This window comes from Lagopus muta, unplaced genomic scaffold (genome assembly GCF_023343835.1).
Source record: "Lagopus muta isolate bLagMut1 unplaced genomic scaffold, bLagMut1 primary scaffold_220, whole genome shotgun sequence".
Lineage (NCBI taxonomy): Eukaryota > Metazoa > Chordata > Aves > Galliformes > Phasianidae > Lagopus > Lagopus muta.
The window spans coordinates 1-20,603 of record NW_026040258.1 but is presented as its reverse complement, the minus strand read 5'-3'; the positions used below and the strand labels follow the sequence as shown (position 1 = coordinate 20,603).

At 52.3% G+C, this 20,603-nt stretch overlaps 1 protein-coding gene and 1 long non-coding RNA gene across 2 annotated transcripts; both read left to right on the top strand.

The window, feature by feature from the left end:
• Positions 1-423: 423 nt before the first annotated feature.
• LOC125687795 (uncharacterized) lies at positions 424-1,813 on the top strand. The gene is made up of 3 exons (XR_007374406.1): positions 424-597; positions 1,399-1,628; positions 1,793-1,813. It is a non-coding gene; the product is annotated as an uncharacterized LOC125687795 (long non-coding RNA).
• Positions 1,814-15,600: 13,787 nt separating this feature from the next.
• LOC125687794 (LWamide neuropeptides-like) lies at positions 15,601-19,730 on the top strand (the record flags this gene model as incomplete). The annotated part of the gene is made up of 6 exons (XM_048933057.1): positions 15,601-15,844; positions 16,661-16,686; positions 16,750-16,788; positions 17,532-17,613; positions 17,822-18,665; positions 19,418-19,730. Coding segments are annotated over exons 1-6 (1,522 nt in total), but the record flags the coding sequence as incomplete, so codon positions are not given.
• Positions 19,731-20,603: the final 873 nt, after the last annotated feature.

The following is a 20,603-nucleotide window of genomic DNA, read 5'->3' as shown; positions in this document are numbered from 1 at the left end:
TCGTCTCTGCTGAGCTTCCGCCTGTAGCCCAGGTGACGGAGACAGGAGGGGGGATGAAGGAGGTGACGAGGAAGCCGATGGTGACGTTGGTGCCGGCCTCCACCTCTTCGCAGCAGGGACGGATGGGGTAAACGGTGGGGCCGCTGGTGGATACTGGGGGTGATTAAGAGAGGGTAATTAGCTGGGGGTGTTAATTAGTTCATTGGGGGGGGGGGTTTAGCTAATTAGGGGGGAGGAAGATGGAGGAAGATGGAGGAAGATGGAGGAAGATGGAGGAAGATGGAGGTGATGGCGGTGCTGTAGTCAGTGTAGGAATGGAGGGCATTGGGGTTAATTAGGACATTGGGGTTAATTAGGAGGGGTTAATGAAGAGGAGAGGTGTTAATTAAGAGGAGGGGTGTTAATTGAGAGGCCATTGGGGTGTTAATTAAGAGGAGGGGTTAATTAGTTGGGGTGTTAATTAGTTGGGGGGTTAATTAAGGGGAGGAATGGGGGAGGAAGATGGAGGTGATGGCGGCGCTGTAGTCAGTGTAGGAATGGAGGGCATTGGGGTTAATTAGGAGGGCTAATTAAGAGAGGTGTTAATTAAGAAGAGAGGTTAATTAAGAGAAGAGGGGTTAATTAGTTGGGGGGGTTAATTAGTTGGGGTGTTAATTAGTTGGGGGGTTAATTAAGGGGGAGGAAGATGGAGGAAGATGGAGGTGATGGTGGTGCTGTAGTCAGTGTAGGAATGGAGGACATTGGGGTTAATTAGGAGGGGTTAATTAAGAGGAGAGGTGTTAATTAAGAGGTCATTGGGGTGTTAATTAAGAGGAGGGGTTAAATAGTTGGGGGGGTTAATTAGTTGGGGTGTTAATTAGCTGGGGGGTTAATTAAGGGGAGAGGAATGAAGACGAAGCCAGAGGTGATGGCGGCACTTCGTGTGTAGGAATGGAGGACATGGGGGTTAATTAGGACATTGGGGTTAATTAGGAGGGGTTAATTAAGAGGAGGGGGGGTGTTAATGAAGAGGAGGGGTTAATTAATTGGGGGTTTTAATTAAGAAAGGGGGTTAATTAGGGTGATGGGAGGGGGGATGAAGGAGGTGACGAGGAAGCCGATGGTGACGTTGGTGCCGGCCTCCACCTCTTCGCAGCAGGGATGGATGGGGTAAACGGTGGGGCTGCTGGTGGATACTGGGGGTGATTAAGAGAGGGTAATTAGCTGGGGGTGTTAATTAGTTAATTAGAGGGGGGAGGAAGTGATTTGTAGTTAATTAGGGGGGAGGAAGATGGAGGAAGATGGAGGTGATGGAGGAAGATGGAGGTGATGGTGGTGCTGTAGTCAGTGTGGGAATGGAGGACATTGGGGTTAATTAGGACATTGGGGTTAATTAGGAGGGGTTCATTAAGAGGATAGGTTAATTAAGAGGAGAGGGGTTAATTAGTTGGGGGGGTTAATTAGTTGGGGTGTTAATTAGTTGGGGGGTTAATTAAGGGGGAGGAAGATGGAGGAAGATGGAGGTGATGGCGGTGCTGTAGTCAGTGTAGGAATGGAGGACATTGGGGTTAATTAGGAGGGGGTTAATTAAGAGGAAGGGCTAATTAAGAGGGGTGTTCATTAAGAGGAGAGGTTAATTAAGAGGAGAGGTGTTAATAAGAGGAGGGGTTTATTAGTTGGGAGGTTAATTAGGGGGGGAGGAATATGGAGGAAGATGGAGGTGATGACGGTGCTGTAGTCAGTGTAGGAATGGAGGGCATTGGGGTTAATTAGGACACTGGGGTTAATTAGGAGGGCTTAATTAAGAGGAGAGGTGTTAATTAAGAGGAGGGGTGTTAATTAAGAGGAGGGGGTAAATAGTTGGGGTGTTAATTAGTTGGGGGGTTAATTAAGGGGGAGGAATGGGGGAGGAAGATGGAGGTGATGGCGGTGCTGTAGTCAGTGTAGGAATGGAGGGCATTGGGGTTAATTAGGAGGGGTTAATTAAGAGGAAGGGTTAATTAAGAGGGGTGTTCATTAAGAGGAGAGGTTAAATAAGAGGAGGGGTTAATTAGTTGGGGGGTTAATTAGTTGGGGGGTTAATTAAGGGGGAGGAATGGGGGAGGAAGATGGAGGTGATGGCGGGTGCTGCAGTCAGTGTAGGAATGGAGGGCATTGGGGTTAATTAGGAGGGGTTAATTAAGAGGAAGGGCTAATTAAGAGGGGTGTTCATTAAGAGGAGGGGTTAATAAAGAGGAGGGGTTAATTAGTTGGGGGGTTAATTAGTAGGGGGGTTAATGAAGGGGAGAGGAACAGGGAAGGAAGATGGAGGTGATGGCGGCGCTGTAGTCAGTGTAGGAATGGAGGGCATTGGGGTTAATTAGGACATTGGGGTTAATTAGGAGGGGGTTAATTAAGAGGAAGGGCTAATTAAGAGGGGTGTTCATTAAGAGGAGAGGTTAATTAAGAGGAGAGGTGTTAATTAAGAGGAAGGGTTTATTAGTTGGGGGGTTAATTAGGGGGGAGGAAGATGGAGGAAGATGGAGGTGATGGCGGTGCTGTAGTCAGTGTAGGAATGGAGGACATTGGGGTTAATTAGGACATTGGGGTTAATTAGAAGGGGTTAATTAGTTGGGGGGAGGTGTTAATTAAGAGGAGGGGTATTAATTAAGAGGACAGGTTAATTAGTTGGGGGTTTTAATTAAGGGGGGTTGAGGAAGGAAGTGAGGTGTTGCTACAGTCAGAGTGAGAGTAGCATTGGGGAACTTGTGGTTAATTAGGAGGGGTTAATTAAGAGGAGGGGCTAATTAATAGGGGTGTTCATTAGGAGGAGGGGTTAATTAAGGGGAGGGTTAATGAAGGGGGGGTGGTTAATTAGTAGGGGATGTTAATTAAGGGGGGTTGAGGATGGAAGTGAGGTGTTGCTACAGTCAGAGTGAGAGTAGCATTGGGGAACTTGTGGTTAATTAGGAGGGGTTAATTAAGAGGAGGGGCTAATTAATAGGGGTGTTCATTAGGAGGAGGGGTTAATTAAGGGGAGGGTTAATGAAGGAGGGGGTTAATTAGTAGGGGGCGTTAATTAAGGGGGGTTGAGGAAGGAGGTGAGGTGTTGCTACAGTCAGAGTGAGAGTAGCGTTGGGGAACTTGTGGTTAATTAGGAGGGGTTAATTAAGAGGAGGGGCTAATTAAGAGCAGGGTTAATTAAGGAGGAGGCCTTAATTAGTCGGAAATCGCAATCAGGAATGGAGATTTTTGGGTAATTTGCCCAAATTTGGGGTTTTTTTACCCAAAATTCCGAGCTGAAAATTCCAAATTTTGGTCAAATTTTGTTTTTTTTTTACCCAAAATTCAGAGCTGAAAATTCCAATTTTTGGTCAAATTTGGGGTTTTGGACCCAAAATTCTGAGCTGAAAATTCCAATTTTTGGTCAAATTTGGGGTTTTGGACCCAAAATTCTGAGCTGAAAATTCCAATTTTTGGTCAAATTTGGGTCTTTTTATAGGAAAAATGAGACAAAAATGATCAAATTTGGGGATTTGGCCCCAAAATGAAACTGGAAATGGAGATTTTTGGGAAATTTGCCCAAATTTGGGCTTTTTTACCCAAAATTCCGAGCTGAAAATTCCAATTTTTGGTCAAATTTGGGTTTTTGGACCCAAAATTCCAAGTTTCAAATCCCAATTTTTTCCCAAATTTGGGCTTTTTGGACCCAAAATTCAGAGCTGGAAATTCCAATTTTTGGTCAAATTTTGTTTTTTTTTTTACCCAAAATTTAGAGCTGAAAATTCCAATTTTTGCCCAAATTTGGGCTTTTTGGACCCAAAATTCAGAGCTGAAAATTCCAATTTTTGGTCAAATTTGGGCTTTTTGGACCCCAAAAAAAGCAATTTTTACACCGTTCAAATTTGCCCAAATTTGGGTTTTTTTGGCCCAAATTTCGATCTTTTGAATCACGAATTTTGGGTCAAATTTGGGGCTTTTTGGCATTGACAAAAAATGCAAATTTTGAGCAGCTGAAATTTGCCCAAATTTGGGCTTTTTGGACCCAAAATTCCGAGCTGAAAATTCCAATTTTTGGTTAAATTTGGGGGTTTTTTACCCAAAATTCCAAGTTTCAAATTCCAATTTTTGCCCAAATTTGGGCTTTTTAGCCCAAAATTCGATCTTTCGAATCACGAATTTTGGGTCAAATTTGGGGCTTTTTGGCATTGACAAAAAATGCAAATTTTGAGCAGCTGAAATTTGCCCAAATTTGGGCTTTTTGGACCCAAAATTCCGAGCTGAAAATTCCAATTTTTGGTGAAATTTGGGATTTTGGACCCAAAATTCCAAGTTTCAAATTCCAATTTTTGCCCAAATTTGGGCTTTTTGGACCCAAAATTTAGAGCTGAAAATTCCAATTTTTGGTCAAATTTGGGTTTTTTGGACCCAAAATTCCAAGTTTCAAATTCCAATTTTTGCCCAAATTTGGGTTTTTTTGGCCCAAATTTTGATCTTTCGAATCACTAATTTTGGGTCAAATTTGGGGCTTTTTGGCATTGACAAAAAATGCAAATTTTGAGCAGCTGAAATTTGCCCAAATTTGGGGTTTTTTTTGGGTCCAAAAACGGCGATTTTGGGTTTTTTTTTTTTCCCCTCCTCCCCGTTTTCGATTTCGGGTGAAATCTGCCCAAATTTGGGCAATTTTTCATCACCGTTTTGGGTCCATTTGGGGCTTTTTGGGTAATTTTGGTATCGGGGGATTTGGGGGCGGTGCTCAGGGACAAAAATCGCCATTTTTGGAGACCCAAAATCGCCGTTTTTTGACCCAAAACAGCACGGATTCAACACGACCAAAATCGCTATTTTGGATGCCTAAAATCGCCTTTTTTTGACCCAAAATCGCCGTTTTTTGACCCCAAATCTGAAGCCAAGATCCTCAGGTTTTGCTTTTAACCAAAAATCGCCATTTTTGACCTAAAATTCCGTTCTTTTTTGACCCAAAATCGCCGTTTTTTGACCCAAAACAGCATGGATTCAACCCGACCAAAAATCGCTATTTTGGATGCCTAAAATAGGCATTTTTTGACCCAAAATCGCCATTTTTTGACCCCAAATCGCCGTTTTTTGACCCAAAACCTGAAGGCGAGATCCTCATTTTTTGCTTTTAACCAAAAATCGCCATTTTTGGAGACCCAAAATCGCCGTTTTTTGACCCAAAACAGCATGGATTCAACGCGACCCAAAAATCGCTATTTTGGATGCTAAAATCGGCATTTTTTGACCCAAAATCGGCGTTTTTTGACCCCAAATCGGCGTTTTTCAACCCAAAATCTGAAGGCAAGATCCTCAGGTTTTGCTTTTAACCAAAAATCGCCATTTTTGACCTAAAATTCCGTTCTTTTTTGACCCCAAATCGCCGTTTTTTGACCCAAAACAGCGTGGATTCAATGCGATAAAAAATCGCTATTTTGGATGCCTAAAATCGGCATTTTTTGACCCAAAATCGCCGTTTTTTTTGACCCAAAATCTGAAGCCAAGATCCTCAGGTTTTGCTTTTAACCAAAAATCACCATTTTTGACCCAAAATCTCTTTTCTTTTTTGACCCAAAATCGCCGTTTTTTGACCCAAAACAGCACGGATTCAACCCGACCAAAAATCGCTATTTTGGATGCTAAAATCGCCTTTTTTTGACCCAAAATCGCCGTTTTTTGACCGAAAATCGCCGTTTTTTGACCCAAAATCTGAAGCCAAGATCCTCAGGTTTTGCTTTTAACCAAAAATCGCCATTTTTGGAGACCCAAAATCGCCGGTTTTTGACCCAAAACAGCGTGGATTCGACACGACCAAAAATCGCTATTTTGGATGCTAAAATCGCCGTTTTTTGACCCAAAATCGGCATTTTTTGACCGAAAATCGGCATTTTTTTGACCCCAAATCTGAAGCCAAGATCCTCAGGTTTTGCTTTTAACCAAAAATCGCCATTTTTGGGGACCCAAAATCGCCGTTTTTTGACCCAAAACAGCATGGATTCAACCCGACCAAAAATCGCTATTTTGGATGCTAAAATCGGCATTTTTTGTCCCAAAATCGGCATTTTTTGACCGAAAATCGCCGTTTTTTGACCCAAAATCTGAAGCCAAGATCCTCATGTTTTGCTTTTAACCAAAAATCGCCATTTTTGGAGACCCAAAATCTCTGTTTTTTGACCCAAAACAGCACGGATTCAATGCGACCAAAAATCGCTATTTTGGATGCCTAAAATCGCCATTTTTTGACCCAAAATCGGCGTTTTTTGACCCAAAATCGCCGTTTTTTGACCCAAAATCTAAAGCCAAGACACTCATTTTTTTGCTTTTAACCAAAAATCGCCATTTTTGACCTAAAATTCCGTTCTTTTTTGACCCAAAATCGCCGTTTTTTGACCCAAAACAGCGTGGATTCAATGCGATAAAAAATCGCTATTTTGGATGCCCAAAATCGCCTTTTTTTGACCCAAAATCGCCGTTTTTTCACCCCAAATCGCCACTTTTTCACCCAAAATCTCTCCTATTTTTCTCCCCCAAAAATCACCATTTTCAGATCCCCAAAATCGTCATTTTTTCACCCAAAATCCCTCATTTTCCATCCTCCCAAAAATCACCATTTTTGGACCCAAAATCCCTCATTTTTCACCCCCAATTTTTAGTTCACCAAAAATCGCCATTTTCAGCCCCCAAAATCCCCATTTTTTGACCCAAAATCCCCATTTTTTTTACCCAAAATCGCCACTTTTTCACCCAAAATCTCTCCTATTTTTCTCCCCCCCAAAAATCGCCATTTTCAGCCCCCAAAATCCCCATTTTTTGACCCAAAATCGCCATTTTTTCACCCAAAATCCCTCATTTTCCATCCTCCCAAAAATCGCCATTTTTTGACCCAAAATCCCTCATTTTTCACCCCAATTTTTAGTTCACCAAAAATCGCCATTTTCAGCCCCCAAAATCCCCATTTTTTGACCCAAAATCCCCATTTTTTTTACCCAAAATCGCCACTTTTTCACCCAAAATCTCTCCTATTTTTCTCCCCCCAAAAATCACCATTTTCAGATCCCCAAAATCGCCATTTTTTGACCCAAAATCATCATTTTTTCACCCCAAATTTCTCTTCCTTTTCCTCCCTCAAAAATCGCCATTTTCAGCCCCCAAAATCCCCATTTTTTTGACCCAAAATCCCTCATTTTTCATCCTCCCAAAAATCGCCATTTTTTGACCCAAAATCCCTCATTTTTTCACCCAAAATCCCTCATTTTTCACCCCAATTTTTAGTTCACCAAAAATCGCCATTTTTTGACCCAAAATCACCGTTTTTTCACCCAAAATCTCTCCTATTTTTCTCCCCCAAAAATCACCATTTTCAGATCCCCAAAATCGCCATTTTTTGACCCAAAATCATCATTTTTTCACCCAAAATTTCTCATCCTTTTCCTCCCTCAAAAATCGCCATTTTCAGCCCCCAAAATCCCCATTTTTTGACCCAAAATCGCCGTTTTTTCACCCCAAAACCCCTCATTTTCCATCCTCCCAAAAATCGCCATTTTTTGACCCAAAATCCCTCATTTTTCACCCCAATTTTTAGTTCACCAAAAAATCACCATTTTCAGCCCCCAAAATCCCCATTTTTTGACCCAAAATCGCCATTTTTTAACCCAAAATCCCTCATTTTTCATCCCCCCAAAAATCGCCATTTTCAGCCCCCCAAAATCGCCGTTTTTTTGACCCAAAATCGCCGTTTTTCAGCCGCACCAAAAATCCGGAGGTAAGGGACCCAAAAACGCCGCTTTTAGACCCAAAATGGGGGGGGGGGGGGGGGGGGGGGGTGAATCTATGGGGCAGCACGGATCTGTGGGGCAGAATCTATGGGGCAGGGAAAGCTATAGGGTGGATCTATGGGGCAGCACAGATCTGTGGGGCAGAATCTATGGGGCAGTGCTATAGGGTGGATCTATGGGGCAGAATCTGTGGGGCATAGATCTATGGGGCAGCATGGATCTATGGGGCAGAGCTACAGGGTGGATCTATGGGGCAGAATCTATGGGGCAGCATGGATCTATGGGGCAGAATCTGTGGGGCAGCAGAGATCTATGGGGCAGCATCTGTGGGGCAGCAATCTGTGGGGCAGAATCTATGGGGCAGCATGGATCTATGGGGCAGGGAGAGCTGTGGGGCAGAGCTGTGGGTCCAGCTGTACCTATAGAGTAGGGAGAGCTGTGGGGCAGCACGGATATATGGGGCAGAGATGTGGGTCTGGCTGTACCTATGGGGTAGGAAGAGCTATGGGGCACGGATCTATGGGGCAGCATGGATCTATGGGGCAGAATCTGTGGGGCAGCACGGATCTATGGGGCAGAATCTATGGGGCAGCAGAGATCTATGCAGCAGCACGGTTCTGTGGGGCAGAATCTATGGGGCAGCATGGATCTATGGGGCAGGGAGAGCTGTGGGGCAGAGCTGTGGGTCCAGCTGTACCTATAGAGTAGGGAGAGCTGTGGGGCAGCACGGATCTATGGGGCAGGGTTGTGGGTCCGGCTGTAGCTATAGGGTAGGGAGAGCTATGGGGCACGGATCTATGGGGCAGAGCTATGGGTCAGGGAGAGCTATGGGGCAGAAATCAGTGGGGCAGGGTAGAGCTATGGGGCAGCAGGGATCTATGGGGCAGGAAAGCTGTGGGGCAGAGCTGTGGGTCCAGCTGTACCTACAGGGTAGGGAGAGCTATGGGGCACGGATCTATGGGGCAGGGAGAGCTATGGGGCAGGGAGCTTTGGGGCAGCATGGATCTATGGGGCAGAGCTGTGAGTCCGGCTGTAGCTATAGGGCTGGTAGAGCTGTGGGGCAGAGCTATGGGGCAGAAATCTGTGGGGTAGGGAGCTATGAGGCAGCATGGATCTATGGGGCAGAATCTATGGGGCAGGAAAGCTGTGGGGCAGAGCTGTGGGTCCGGCTGTAGCTATAGGGTAGGGAGAGCTGTGGGTCACAGAGCTATGGGGCAGGGAGAGCTATGGGGCAGAAATCTATGGGGCAGGGAGAGCTATGGGGCAGCACGGATCTATGGGGCAGAGCTGTGGGTCCGGCTGTAGCTATAGGGCTGGTAGAGCTATGGGGCACAGATCTATGGGGCAGCAGGGATCTGTGGGGCAGGAAAGCTGTGGGGCAGAGCTGTGGGTCCAGCTGTAGCTATAGGGTAGGGAGAGCTGTGGGGTGAATCTATGGGGCAGGAAGAGCTATGGGGCAGAAATCAGTGGGGCAGCATAGAGCTATGGGACAGCACGGATCTATGGGGCAGAGCTGTGGGTCCGGCTGTAGCTATAGGGTAGGTAGAGCTATGGGGCAGCACGAATCTATGGGGCAGAATCTATGGGGCAGCATGGATCTGTGGGGCAGAGCTGTGGGTCCAGCTGTAGCTATAGGGTAGGGAGAGCTATGGGGCAGGGAGCTCTATGGGGCAGAATCTATGGGGCAGCAGGGATCTATGGGGCAGGAAAGCTGTGGGGCAGAGCTGTGGGTCCGGCTGTAGCTATAGGGTAGGGAGAGCTGTGGGGTGAATCTATGGGGCAGGGAGAGCTATGGGGCAGAAATCTGTGGGGCAGGGAGAGATCTATGGGGCAGCAGGGATCTATGGGGCAGAGCTGTGGGTCCAGCTGTACCTGTAGGGTAAGGAAAGCTATGGGGCAGAATCTATGGGGCAGCACGGATCTGTGGGGCAGGAAAGCTGTGGGGCAGAGCTGTGGGTCCAGCTGTACCTATAGGGTAGGGAGAGCTGTGGGGCACAGATCTATGGGGCAGGGAGAGCTATGGGGCAGAAATCTGTGGGGTAGGGAGCTATGGGGCAGCAGGGATCTATGGGGCAGGGAGCTCTATGGGGCAGAATCTATGGGGCAGAATCTATGGGGCAGCAGGGATCTATGGGGTGGGAAATCTGTGGGGCAGAGCTGTGGGTCCGGCTGTAGCTATAGGGTAGGGAGAGCTGTGGGGTGAATCTATGGGGCAGGGAGAGCTATGGGGCAGAAATCTGTGGGGCAGGGAGAGATCTATGGGGCAGCAGGGATCTATGGGGCAGAGCTGTGGGTCCAGCTGTACCTGTAGGGTAAGGAAAGCTATGGGGCAGAATCTATGGGGCAGCACGGATCTGTGGGGCAGGAAAGCTGTGGGGCAGAGCTGTGGGTCCAGCTGTACCTATAGGGTAGGGAGAGCTGTGGGGCACAGATCTATGGGGCAGGGAGAGCTATGGGGCAGAAATCTGTGGGGTAGGGAGCTATGGGGCAGCATGGATCTATGGGGCAGGGAGCTCTATGGGGCAGAATCTATGGGGCAGAATCTATGGGGCAGCAGGGATCTATGGGGTGGGAAATCTGTGGGGCAGAGCTGTGGGTCCGGCTGTAGCTATAGGGTAGGGAGAGCTGTGGGGTGAATCTATGGGGCAGGGAGAGCTATGGGGCAGAAATCAGTGGGGCAGCATAGAGCTATGGGGCAGCACGAATCTATGGGGCAGAGCTGTGGGTCCGGCTGTAGCTATAGGGCAGGGAGAGCTATGGGGCACGGATCTATGGGGCAGAATCTATGGGGCAGCACGGATCTATGGGGCAGGGCTGTGGGTCCAGCTGTAGCTATAGATCTGGTAGAGCTATGGGGCAGCACGGATCTATGGGGCAGAGCTGTGGGTCCGGCTGTAGCTATAGGGTAGGGAGAGCTGTGGGGCACAGAGCTATGGGGCAGAATCTATGGGGCAGCACGGATCTATGGGGCAGAGCTACAGGGTGGATCTATGGGGCAGAATCTATGGGGCAGCATGGATTTATGGGGCAGAATCTGTGGGGCAGCACGGATCTATGGGGCAGAATCTATGGGGCACAGATCTATGGGGCAGAATCTATGGGGCAGAGCTACAGGGTGGATCTATGGGGCAGTATGGATCTGTGGGGCAGAATCTGTGGGGCAGCATGGATCTGTGGGGCAGAATCTATGGGGCAGAATCTATGGGGCAGAGCTACAGGGTGGATCTATGGGGCAGCATCTATGGGGCAGCATGGATCTATGGGGCAGAATCTGTGGGGCAGCACGGATCTATGGGGCATAGATCTATGGGGCAGCATCTATGGGGCAGAGCTATAGGGTGGATCTATGGGGCAGCATGGATCTGGGGGGCAGAATCTGTGGGGCAGCAATCTGTGGGCCAGCATGGATCTATGGGGCGGCACAGATCTGTGGGGCAGAATCTATGGGGCAGGATCTATGGGGCAGAATGGATCTATGGGGCAGCATCTATGGGGCAGGGAAAGCTATAGGGTGGATCTGTGGGGCAGCATGGATCTGTGGGGCAGAATCTATGGGGCAGCAGAGATCTATGGGGCAGCAGAGATCTATGGGGCAGCAATCTGTGGGGCAGCAGGGATCTATGGGGCAGGGAGAGCTGTGGGGCAGAGCTGTGGGTCCAGCTGTACCTATAGGGTAGGGAGAGCTGTGGGGCAGCAGGGATCTATGGGGCAGAGCTATGGGTCCAGCTGTAGCTATAGGGCAGGGAGAGCTGTGGGGCAGCATGGATCTATGGGGCAGGGTTGTGGGTCCGGCTGTAGCTATAGGGCAGGGAGAGCTGTGGGGCACGGATCTGTGGGGCAGAGCTGTGGGGCAGCATGGATCTATGGGGCAGCAGGGATCCATGGGGCAGCAGGGATCTATGGGGCAGGGAGAGCTGTGGGGCAGAGCTGTGGGTCCGGCTGTAGCTATGGGGTAGGAAGAGCTATGGGGTGAATCTATGGGGCAGGGAGAGCTATGGGGCAGAAATCAGTGGGGCAGGGAGAGATCTATGGGGCAGCAGGGATCTATGGGGCAGAGCTGTGGGTCCAGCTGTACCTGTAGGGTAAGGAAAGCTATGGGGCAGAATCTATGGGGCAGCACGGATCTATGGGGCAGAAATCTATGGGGCAGAATCCGTGGGGCAGAATCTGTGGGGCAGCATGGATCTATGGGGCAGGATCTATGGGGCAGAGCTATGTGGTGGATCTATGGGGCAGCACGGATCTGTGGGGCAGGGTTGTGGGTCCGGCTGTAGCTATAGGGCAGGGAGAGCTGTGGGGCACGGATCTATGGGGCAGGGAGCTCTATGGGGCAGAATCTATGGGGCAGCAGGGATCTATGGGGCAGGGAGAGCTATGGGGCAGAAATCTGTGGGGCAGGGAGAGATCTATGGGGCAGCACGAATCTATGGGGCAGAGCTGTGGGTCCAGCTGTAGCTTTAGGGTAGGTAGAGCTATGAGGCAGCACGAATCTATGGGGCAGAATCTATGGGGCAGCATGGATCTGTGGGGCAGAGCTGTGGGTCTGGCTGTAGCTATAGGGTAGGGAGAGCTGTGGGGCAGCACAGATCTATGGGGCAGAATCTATGGGGCAGCAGGGATCTATGGGGTGGGAAAGCTGTGGGGCAGAGCTGTGGGTCCAGCTGTAGCTATAGGGTAGGGAGAGCTGTGGGGCACGGATCTATGGGGCAGGGAGCTTTGGGGCAGAAATCTGTGGGGCAGGGAGAGATCTATGGGGCAGCAGGGATCTATGGGGCAGAGCTGTGGGTCCAGCTGTAGCTGTAGGGTAAGGAAAGCTATGGGGCAGAATCTATGGGGCAGCACGGATCTATGGGGCAGAAATCTATGGGGCAGAATCCGTGGGGCAGAATCTGTGGGGCACCATGGATCTATGGGGCAGGATCTATGGGGCAGAGCTATGTGGTGGATCTATGGGGCAGCACGGATCTGTGGGGCAGGGTTGTGGGGTCCGGCTGTAGCTATAGGGCAGGGAGAGCTGTGGGGCACGGATCTATGGGGCAGGGAGCTCTATGGGGCAGAATCTATGGGGCAGCAGGGATCTATGGGGCAGGGAGAGCTATGGGGCAGAAATCTGTGGGGCAGGGAGAGATCTATGGGGCAGCACGAATCTATGGGGCAGAGCTGTGGGTCCAGCTGTAGCTTTAGGGTAGGTTAGAGCTATGAGGCAGCACGAATCTATGGGGCAGAATCTATGGGGCAGCATGGATCTGTGGGGCAGAGCTGTGGGTCTGGCTGTAGCTATAGGGTAGGGAGAGCTGTGGGGCAGCACAGATCTATGGGGCAGAATCTATGGGGCAGCAGGGATCTATGGGGTGGGAAAGCTGTGGGGCAGAGCTGTGGGTCCAGCTGTAGCTATAGGGTAGGGAGAGCTGTGGGGCACGGATCTATGGGGCAGGGAGCTTTGGGGCAGAAATCTGTGGGGCAGGGAGAGATCTATGGGGCAGCAGGGATCTATGGGGCAGAGCTGTGGGTCCAGCTGTAGCTGTAGGGTAAGGAAAGCTATGGGGCAGAATCTATGGGGCAGCACGGATCTATGGGGCAGAAATCTATGGGGCAGAATCCGTGGGGCAGAATCTGTGGGGCACCATGGATCTATGGGGCAGGATCTATGGGGCAGAGCTATGTGGTGGATCTATGGGGCAGCACGGATCTGTGGGGCAGGGTTGTGGGTCCGGCTGTAGCTATAGGGCAGGGAGAGCTGTGGGGCACGGATCTATGGGGCAGGGAGCTCTATGGGGCAGAATCTATGGGGCAGCAGGGATCTATGGGGCAGGGAGAGCTATGGGGCAGAAATCTGTGGGGCAGGGAGAGATCTATGGGGCAGCACGAATCTATGGGGCAGAGCTGTGGGTCCAGCTGTAGCTTTAGGGTAGGTAGAGCTATGAGGCAGCACGAATCTATGGGGCAGAATCTATGGGGCAGCATGGATCTGTGGGGCAGAGCTGTGGGTCTGGCTGTAGCTATAGGGTAGGGAGAGCTGTGGGGCAGCACAGATCTATGGGGCAGAATCTATGGGGCAGCAGGGATCTATGGGGTGGGAAAGCTGTGGGGCAGAGCTGTGGGTCCAGCTGTAGCTATAGGGTAGGGAGAGCTGTGGGGCACGGATCTATGGGGCAGGGAGCTTTGGGGCAGAAATCTGTGGGGCAGGGAGAGATCTATGGGGCAGCAGGGATCTATGGGGCAGAGCTGTGGGTCCAGCTGTACCTGTAGGGTAAGGAAAGCTATGGGGCAGAATCTATGGGGCAGCACGGATCTATGGGGCAGAAATCTATGGGGCAGAATCCGTGGGGCAGAATCTGTGGGGCAGCATGGATCTATGGGGCAGGATCTATGGGGCAGAGCTATGTGGTGGATCTATGGGGCAGCATGGATCTATGGGGCAGAATCTATGGGGCAGCACGGATCTATGGGGCAGGGTTGTGGGTCCGGCTGTAGCTATAGGGTAGGGAGAGCTATGGGGCAGCACGGATCTATGGGGCAGAGCTATTGGGTCAGCAGAGATCTATGGGGCAGAAATTAGTGGGGCAGAGTAGAACTATGGTGGCAGCATGGATCTATGGGGCAGGGCTGTGGGTCCGGCTGTAGCTATGGGGTAGGAAGAGCTGTGGGGCACAGATCTATGGGGCAGGAAAGCTGTGGGGTGGATCTATGGGGCAGGAAAGCTGTGGGGCAGGGCTGTGGGTCCGGCTGTACCTATAGAGTAGGGAGAGCTGTGGGGTGAATCTATGGGGCAGGGAGAGCTATGGGGCAGAATTCTGTGGGGCAGGGAGAGATCTATGGGGCAGCAGGGATCTATGGGGCAGAGCTGTGGGTCCAGCTGTACCTGTAGGGTAAGGAAAGCTATGGGGCAGAATCTATGGGGCAGCATGGACCTGTGGGGCAGAAATCTATGGGGCAGAATCCGTGGGGCAGAATCTGTGGGGCAGCATGGATCTATGGGGCAGGATCTATGGGGCAGCACGGATCTGTGGGGCAGGGTTGTGGGTCCGGCTGTAGCTATAGGGTAGGGAGAGCTATGGGGCAGAAATCTGTGGGGCAGGGAGAGATCTATGGGGCAGAGCTGTGGGTCCAGCTGTAGCTATAGGGTAGGGAGAGCTGTGGGGCAGCATGGATCTATGGGGCAGAGCTATGGGTCAGCGAGAGCTATGGGGCAGAAATCTGTGGGGCAGAATCTATGGGGCAGCACGGATCTATGGGGCAGGGAGCTATGGGGCAGAATCTATGGGGCAGCAGGGATCTGTGGGGCAGGAAAGCTGTGGGGCAGAGCTGTGGGTCCAGCTGTAGCTATAGGGTAGGGAGAGCTGTGGGGCAGCATGGATCTATGGGGCAGGGTTGTGGGTCCGGCTGTAGCTATAGGGCAGGGAGAGCTGTGGGGCACGGATCTGTGGGGCAGAGCTGTGGGGCAGGGAGCTATGGGGCAGCACGGATCTATGGGGCAGGGAGCTCTATGGGGCAGGATCTATGGGGCAGCAGGGATCTATAGGGCAGAGCTGTGGGTCCAGCTGTAGCTATAGGGTAGGGAGAGCTGTGGGGCAGAATCTATGGGGCAGGGAGAGCTATGGGGCAGCAGGGATCTATGGGGCAGAGCTGTGGGTCCGGCTGTAGCTATAGGGCTGGTAGAGCTATGGGGCAAAGATCTATGGGGCAGCAGGGATCTATGGGGCAGGAAAGCTGTGGGGCAGAGCTGTGGGTCCAGCTGTACCTATAGGGTAGGGAGAGCTGTGGGGCACAGATCTATGGGGCAGGGAGAGCTATGGGGCAGAATCTATGGGGCAGCACAGATCTATGGGGCAGAACTGTGGGTCCGGCTGTAGCTATGGGGCAGAAGAGAGAAAATCTATGGGGCCAAAGACATCTATGGGGCAGGAGAGGGAAATCTATGGGGCAGGAGAAAGGAATCTATGGGGCAGGAGGGGGAAATCTATGGGGCAGGTGATCAAAATCTATGGGGCAGGAGAGGGAAATCTATGGGGCAGGAGAGATCTATGGTACATATGGCATCTATGGGGCAGAAGAGGGGAATCTATGGGGCCAATGACATCTATGGGGCAGAAGAGATCTATGGGGCAGGAGAGGGGAATCTATGGGGCAGGATATCGAAATCTATGGGGCAGGAGAGGGGAATCTATGGGGCAGAAGACGGAAATCTATGGGGCAGAAGATGGAAATCTATGGGGCCAAAGACATCTATGGGGCTGGAGATCAAAATCTAAGGGGCAGGAGAGGGAATCTATAGGGCAGGAGAGGGCAATCTATGGGGCAGGAGACAGAAATCTATGGGGCCAAAGACATCTATGGGACAGGAGGGGGAAATCTGTGGGGCCAAAGACATCTATGGGGCAGGAGACTGAAATCTATGGGGCAGAAGAGATCTATGGGGCAGGAGAGGGCAATCTATGGGGCAGGAGGCCTCTATGGGGCCAATGACATCTATGGGACGGGAGCGGGGAATCTATGGGGCAGGAGACGGAAATCTATGGGGCAGGAGAGGGAAATCTATGGGGCCAATGACATCTATGGGGCATGAGAGGTCAATCTATGGGGCAGGAGGGGGGAATCTATGGGGCAGAAGGGAATCTATGGGGCAGAAGAGGGCAATCTATGGGGCAGGAGGCCTCTATGGGGCAGGAGAGGGCAATCTATGAGGCAGGAGGGGGGAATCTATGGGGCAGGAGGCCTCTATGGGGCCAAAGACATCTATGGGGCAGGAGAGAGAAATCTATGGGGCAGGAGAGGGAAATCTATGGGGCCAAAGACATCTATGGGGCAGGAGGGGGGAATCTATGGGGCAGGAGAGGGGAATCTATGGGGCAGGAGAGATCTATGGTACAGATGGCATCTATGGGGCAGGAGGCCTCTATGGGGCATGAGAGGGGAATCTATGGGGCAGAAGAGGGAAATCTATGGGGCCAATGGCATCTATGGGGCAGGAGAGGGGAATCTATGGGGCAGGAGAGAGGAATCTATGGGGCAGGAGATCAAAATCTATGGGGCAGGAGGCCTCTATGGGGCAGGAGGGGGGAATCTATGGGCAGAAGATGGAAATCTATGGGGCCAAAGACATCTATGGGGCTGGAGATCAAAATCTATGGGGCAGGAGAGGGAATCTATAGGGCAGGAGAGGGCAATCTATGGGGCAGGAGACAGAAATCTATGGGGCCAAAGACATCTATGGGACAGGAGGGGGAAATCTGTGGGGCCAAAGACATCTATGGGGCAGGAGACTGAAATCTATGGGGCAGAAGAGATCTATGGGGCAGGAGAGAGAAATCTATGGGGCAGGAGGCCTCTATGGGGCCAATGACATCTATGGGACGGAGCGGGGAATCTATGGGGCAGGAGAGGGAAATCTATGGGGCAGGAGAGGGAAATCTATGGGGCCAATGACATCTATGGGGCATGAGAGGTCAATCTATGGGGCAGGAGGGGGGAATCTATGGGGCAGGAGGCCTCTATGGGGCGGGAGAGGGCAATCTATGGGGCAGGAAGGCCTCTATGGGGCAGGAGGGGGGAATCTATGGGGCAGGAGGCCTCTATGGGGCGGGAGAGGGCAATCTATGGGGCAGGGAGGCCTCTATGGGCCAAGGCGACCCATTCCCCCCCCCAATCCCCCAGGCTCCCCCCGCCTGTTCCCGCTGTCCGCCTGTCTGTGGGGCAGGAGACCCAAATCTATGGGGCTGATGGCATCTATGGGGCAGGATATCAAAATCTATGGGGCAGGAAGGCCTCAATGGGGCCAATGACATCTATGGGGCAGGAGAGGGAAATCTATGGGGCCAATGGCATCTATGGGGCTGGAGATCAAAATCTATGGGGCAGGAGAGGGAATCTATGGGGCAGGAGGGGGCAATCTATGGGGCAGGAGGCCTCTATGGGGCCAAAGACATCTATGGGGCAGGAGAGAGAAATCTATGGGGCAGAAGAGGGGAATCTATGGGGCAGGAGGGGGAAATCTATGGGGCCAATAACATCTATGGGGCAGGAGAGGGGAATCTATGGGGCAGGGGGAGAGAAATCTATGGGGCAGGAGAGGGCAATCTATGGGGCAGGAGGCCTCTATGGGGCAGGAGAGGGCAAATCTATGGGGCAGGAGGCCTCTATGGGGCCAAAGACATCTATGGGGCAGGAGAGGGGAAATCTATGGGGCCAAAGACATCTATGGGGTGGGAGAGGGAAATCTATGGGGCAGGAGGCCTCTATGGGGCAGGAGAGAGGAATCTATGGGGCAGAAGAGGGAAATCTATGGGGCAGGAGAGATCTATGGGGCCAATGGCATCTATGGGGCTGGAGAGAGGAATCTATGGGGCAGAAGGGAATCTATGGGGCAGAAGAGGGCAATCTATGGGGCAGGAGAGGGAAATCTATGGGGCCAATGACATCTATGGGGCTGGAGATCAAAATCTATGGGGCAGGAGGCCTCTATTGGGCCAATGGCATCTATGGGGCAGGAGAGAGGAATCTATGGGGCAGGAGAGATCTATGGTACAGATGGCATCTATGGGGCAGGAGAGGGGAATCTATGGGGCAGGAGGGGGAAATCTATGGGGCCAAAGACATCTATGGGGCAGGAGAGGGGAATCTATGGGGCAGAAGAGATCTATGGGGCAGGAGAGGGAAATCTATGGGGCAGGAGGCCTCTGTGGGGCCAAAGGCATCTATGGGGCAGGAGATCAAAATCTAATGGGGCAGGAGAGAGGAATCTATGGGGCAGGAGAGGGCAATCTATGGGGCAGGAGGCCTCTATGGGGCAGGAGGGGGGAATCTATGGGGCAGGAGGCCTCTATGGGGCCAAAGACATCTATGGGGCAGGAGAGGGAAATCTATGGGGCCAATGGCATCTATGGGGCTGGAGATCAAAATCTATGGGGCAGGAGAGGGAATCTATGGGGCAGGAGAGATCTATGGGGCAGGAGGCCTCTATGGGGCAGGAGAGGGGAATCTATGGGGCAGGAGGCCTCTATGGGGCCAATGACATCTATGGGGCTGGAGATCAAAATCTATGGGGCTGGAGAAAGGAATCTATGGGGCAGGAGAGAGGAATCTATGGGGCAGGAGAGGGCAATCTATGGGGCAGGAGGCCTCTATGGGGCAGGGAGAGGGCAATCTATGGGGCCAAGGACATCTATGGGGCAGGAGAGGGAAATCTATGGGGCAGGAGAGAGAATCTATGGGGCAGAAGACAGAAATCTATGGGGCAGAAGATGGAAATCTATGGGGCCAATGACATCTATGGGGCAGGAGAGGGGAATCTATGGGGCAGGAGAGGGGTAATCTATGGGGCAGGAGGACTCTATGGGGCAGAAGAGGGGAATCTATGGGGCTGAGATCAAAATCTATGGGGCCAAAGACATCTATGGGGCTGGAGATCGAAATCTATGGGGCCAAGGACTCTATGGGGCAGGAGAGGTCAATCTATGGGGCAGGAGGCCTCTATGGGGCAGGAGATCAAAATCTATGGGGCAGGAGAGGGGAATCTATGGGGCAGGAGAGATCTATGGTACAGATGGCATCTATGGGGCAGTAGAGGGAATCTATGGGGCAGAAGAGATCTATGGGGCAGGAGAGAGAAATCTATGGGGCAGGAGGGGGGAATCTATGGGGCAGGAAGGCCTCTATGGGGCAGAAGAGGGCAATCTATGGGGCAGGCGGCCTCTATGGGGCCAATGCGACCCATTCCCCCCCCCAGGCTCCCCCCGCCTGTTCCCGCTGTCCGCCTGCTGCTCCGGCCCTTCCCTCCCCCGGCCCTGGGCTGCCTGGTTTCCCCTTCCGTCCCTTCCTCCATCACCTGGGATGGGACCGGAAGTTCCGCCATCTTGGGGGTCGCCTCGGGGTCCTCCGTGAAACTCAGCTTCGTCCGACTGACGGCCGGGGAGAAAAGGAGGAGCTTCGTTTGTAGCTTCAAGGAGCCGCGGAGCGGAGCGGCCGGCAGGAAGGAAGTGAAGGGTGAGGAGGAGCGGGGGGTTGTGGGGCGGGGGGGGGGAAAGGGGGGGGGGAAGGGGGGAAGGGGGGGTTATGGGGTGGGGGGTTGTGGGGGAGGTGGGTCCTCCAGTGGGGCTGGAGGACTTGGGGAGGTCCTCCAGTGGGGGTTGGAGGACTTGGGGAGGTCCTCCAGTGGGGCTGGAAGGGGGTTGGAGGACTTGGGGAGGTCCTCCAGTGGGGCTGAAGGTCCTCCAGTGGGGCTGGGAGGGGGTTGGAGGACTTGGGGAGGTCCTCAGTGGGGCTGGAAGGGGGGTTGGAGGACTTGGGGAGGGGGGCTGGAGGACTTGGGGAGGTCCTCCAGTGGGGCTGGAGGTCCTCCAGTGGGGGTGGGAGGACTTGGGGAGGGGGCTGGAGGTCCTCCAGTGGGGCTGGGAGGGGGTTGGAGGACTTGGGGAGGTCCTCCAGTGGGGCTGGAGGTCCTCCAGTGGGGGGTGGAGGACTTGGGGAGGTCCTCCAGTGGGGTGGGGTTGTGGGGCGGGGGGGAGAAGGGGGGGTTATGGGGTGGGGATTGTGGGGAGGTGGGTCCTCCAGTGGGGCTGGAGGACTTGGGGAGGTCCTCCAGTGGGGCTGGAAGGGGGGTTGGAGGACTTGGGGAGGTCCTTCAGTGGGGCTGGAGGACTTGGGGAGGTCCTCCTGTGGGGGTTGGAGGACTTGGGGAGGTCCTCCAGTGGGGCTGGAAGACTTGGGGAGGTCCTCCAGTGGGGGTGGGAGGGGGCTGGAGGACTTGGGGAGGGGGGTTGGAGGACTTGGGGAGGTCCTTCAGTGGGGCTGGAGGACTTGGGGAGGTCCTCCTGTGGGGCTGGGAGGGGGTTGGAGGACTTGGGGAGGTCCTCCTGT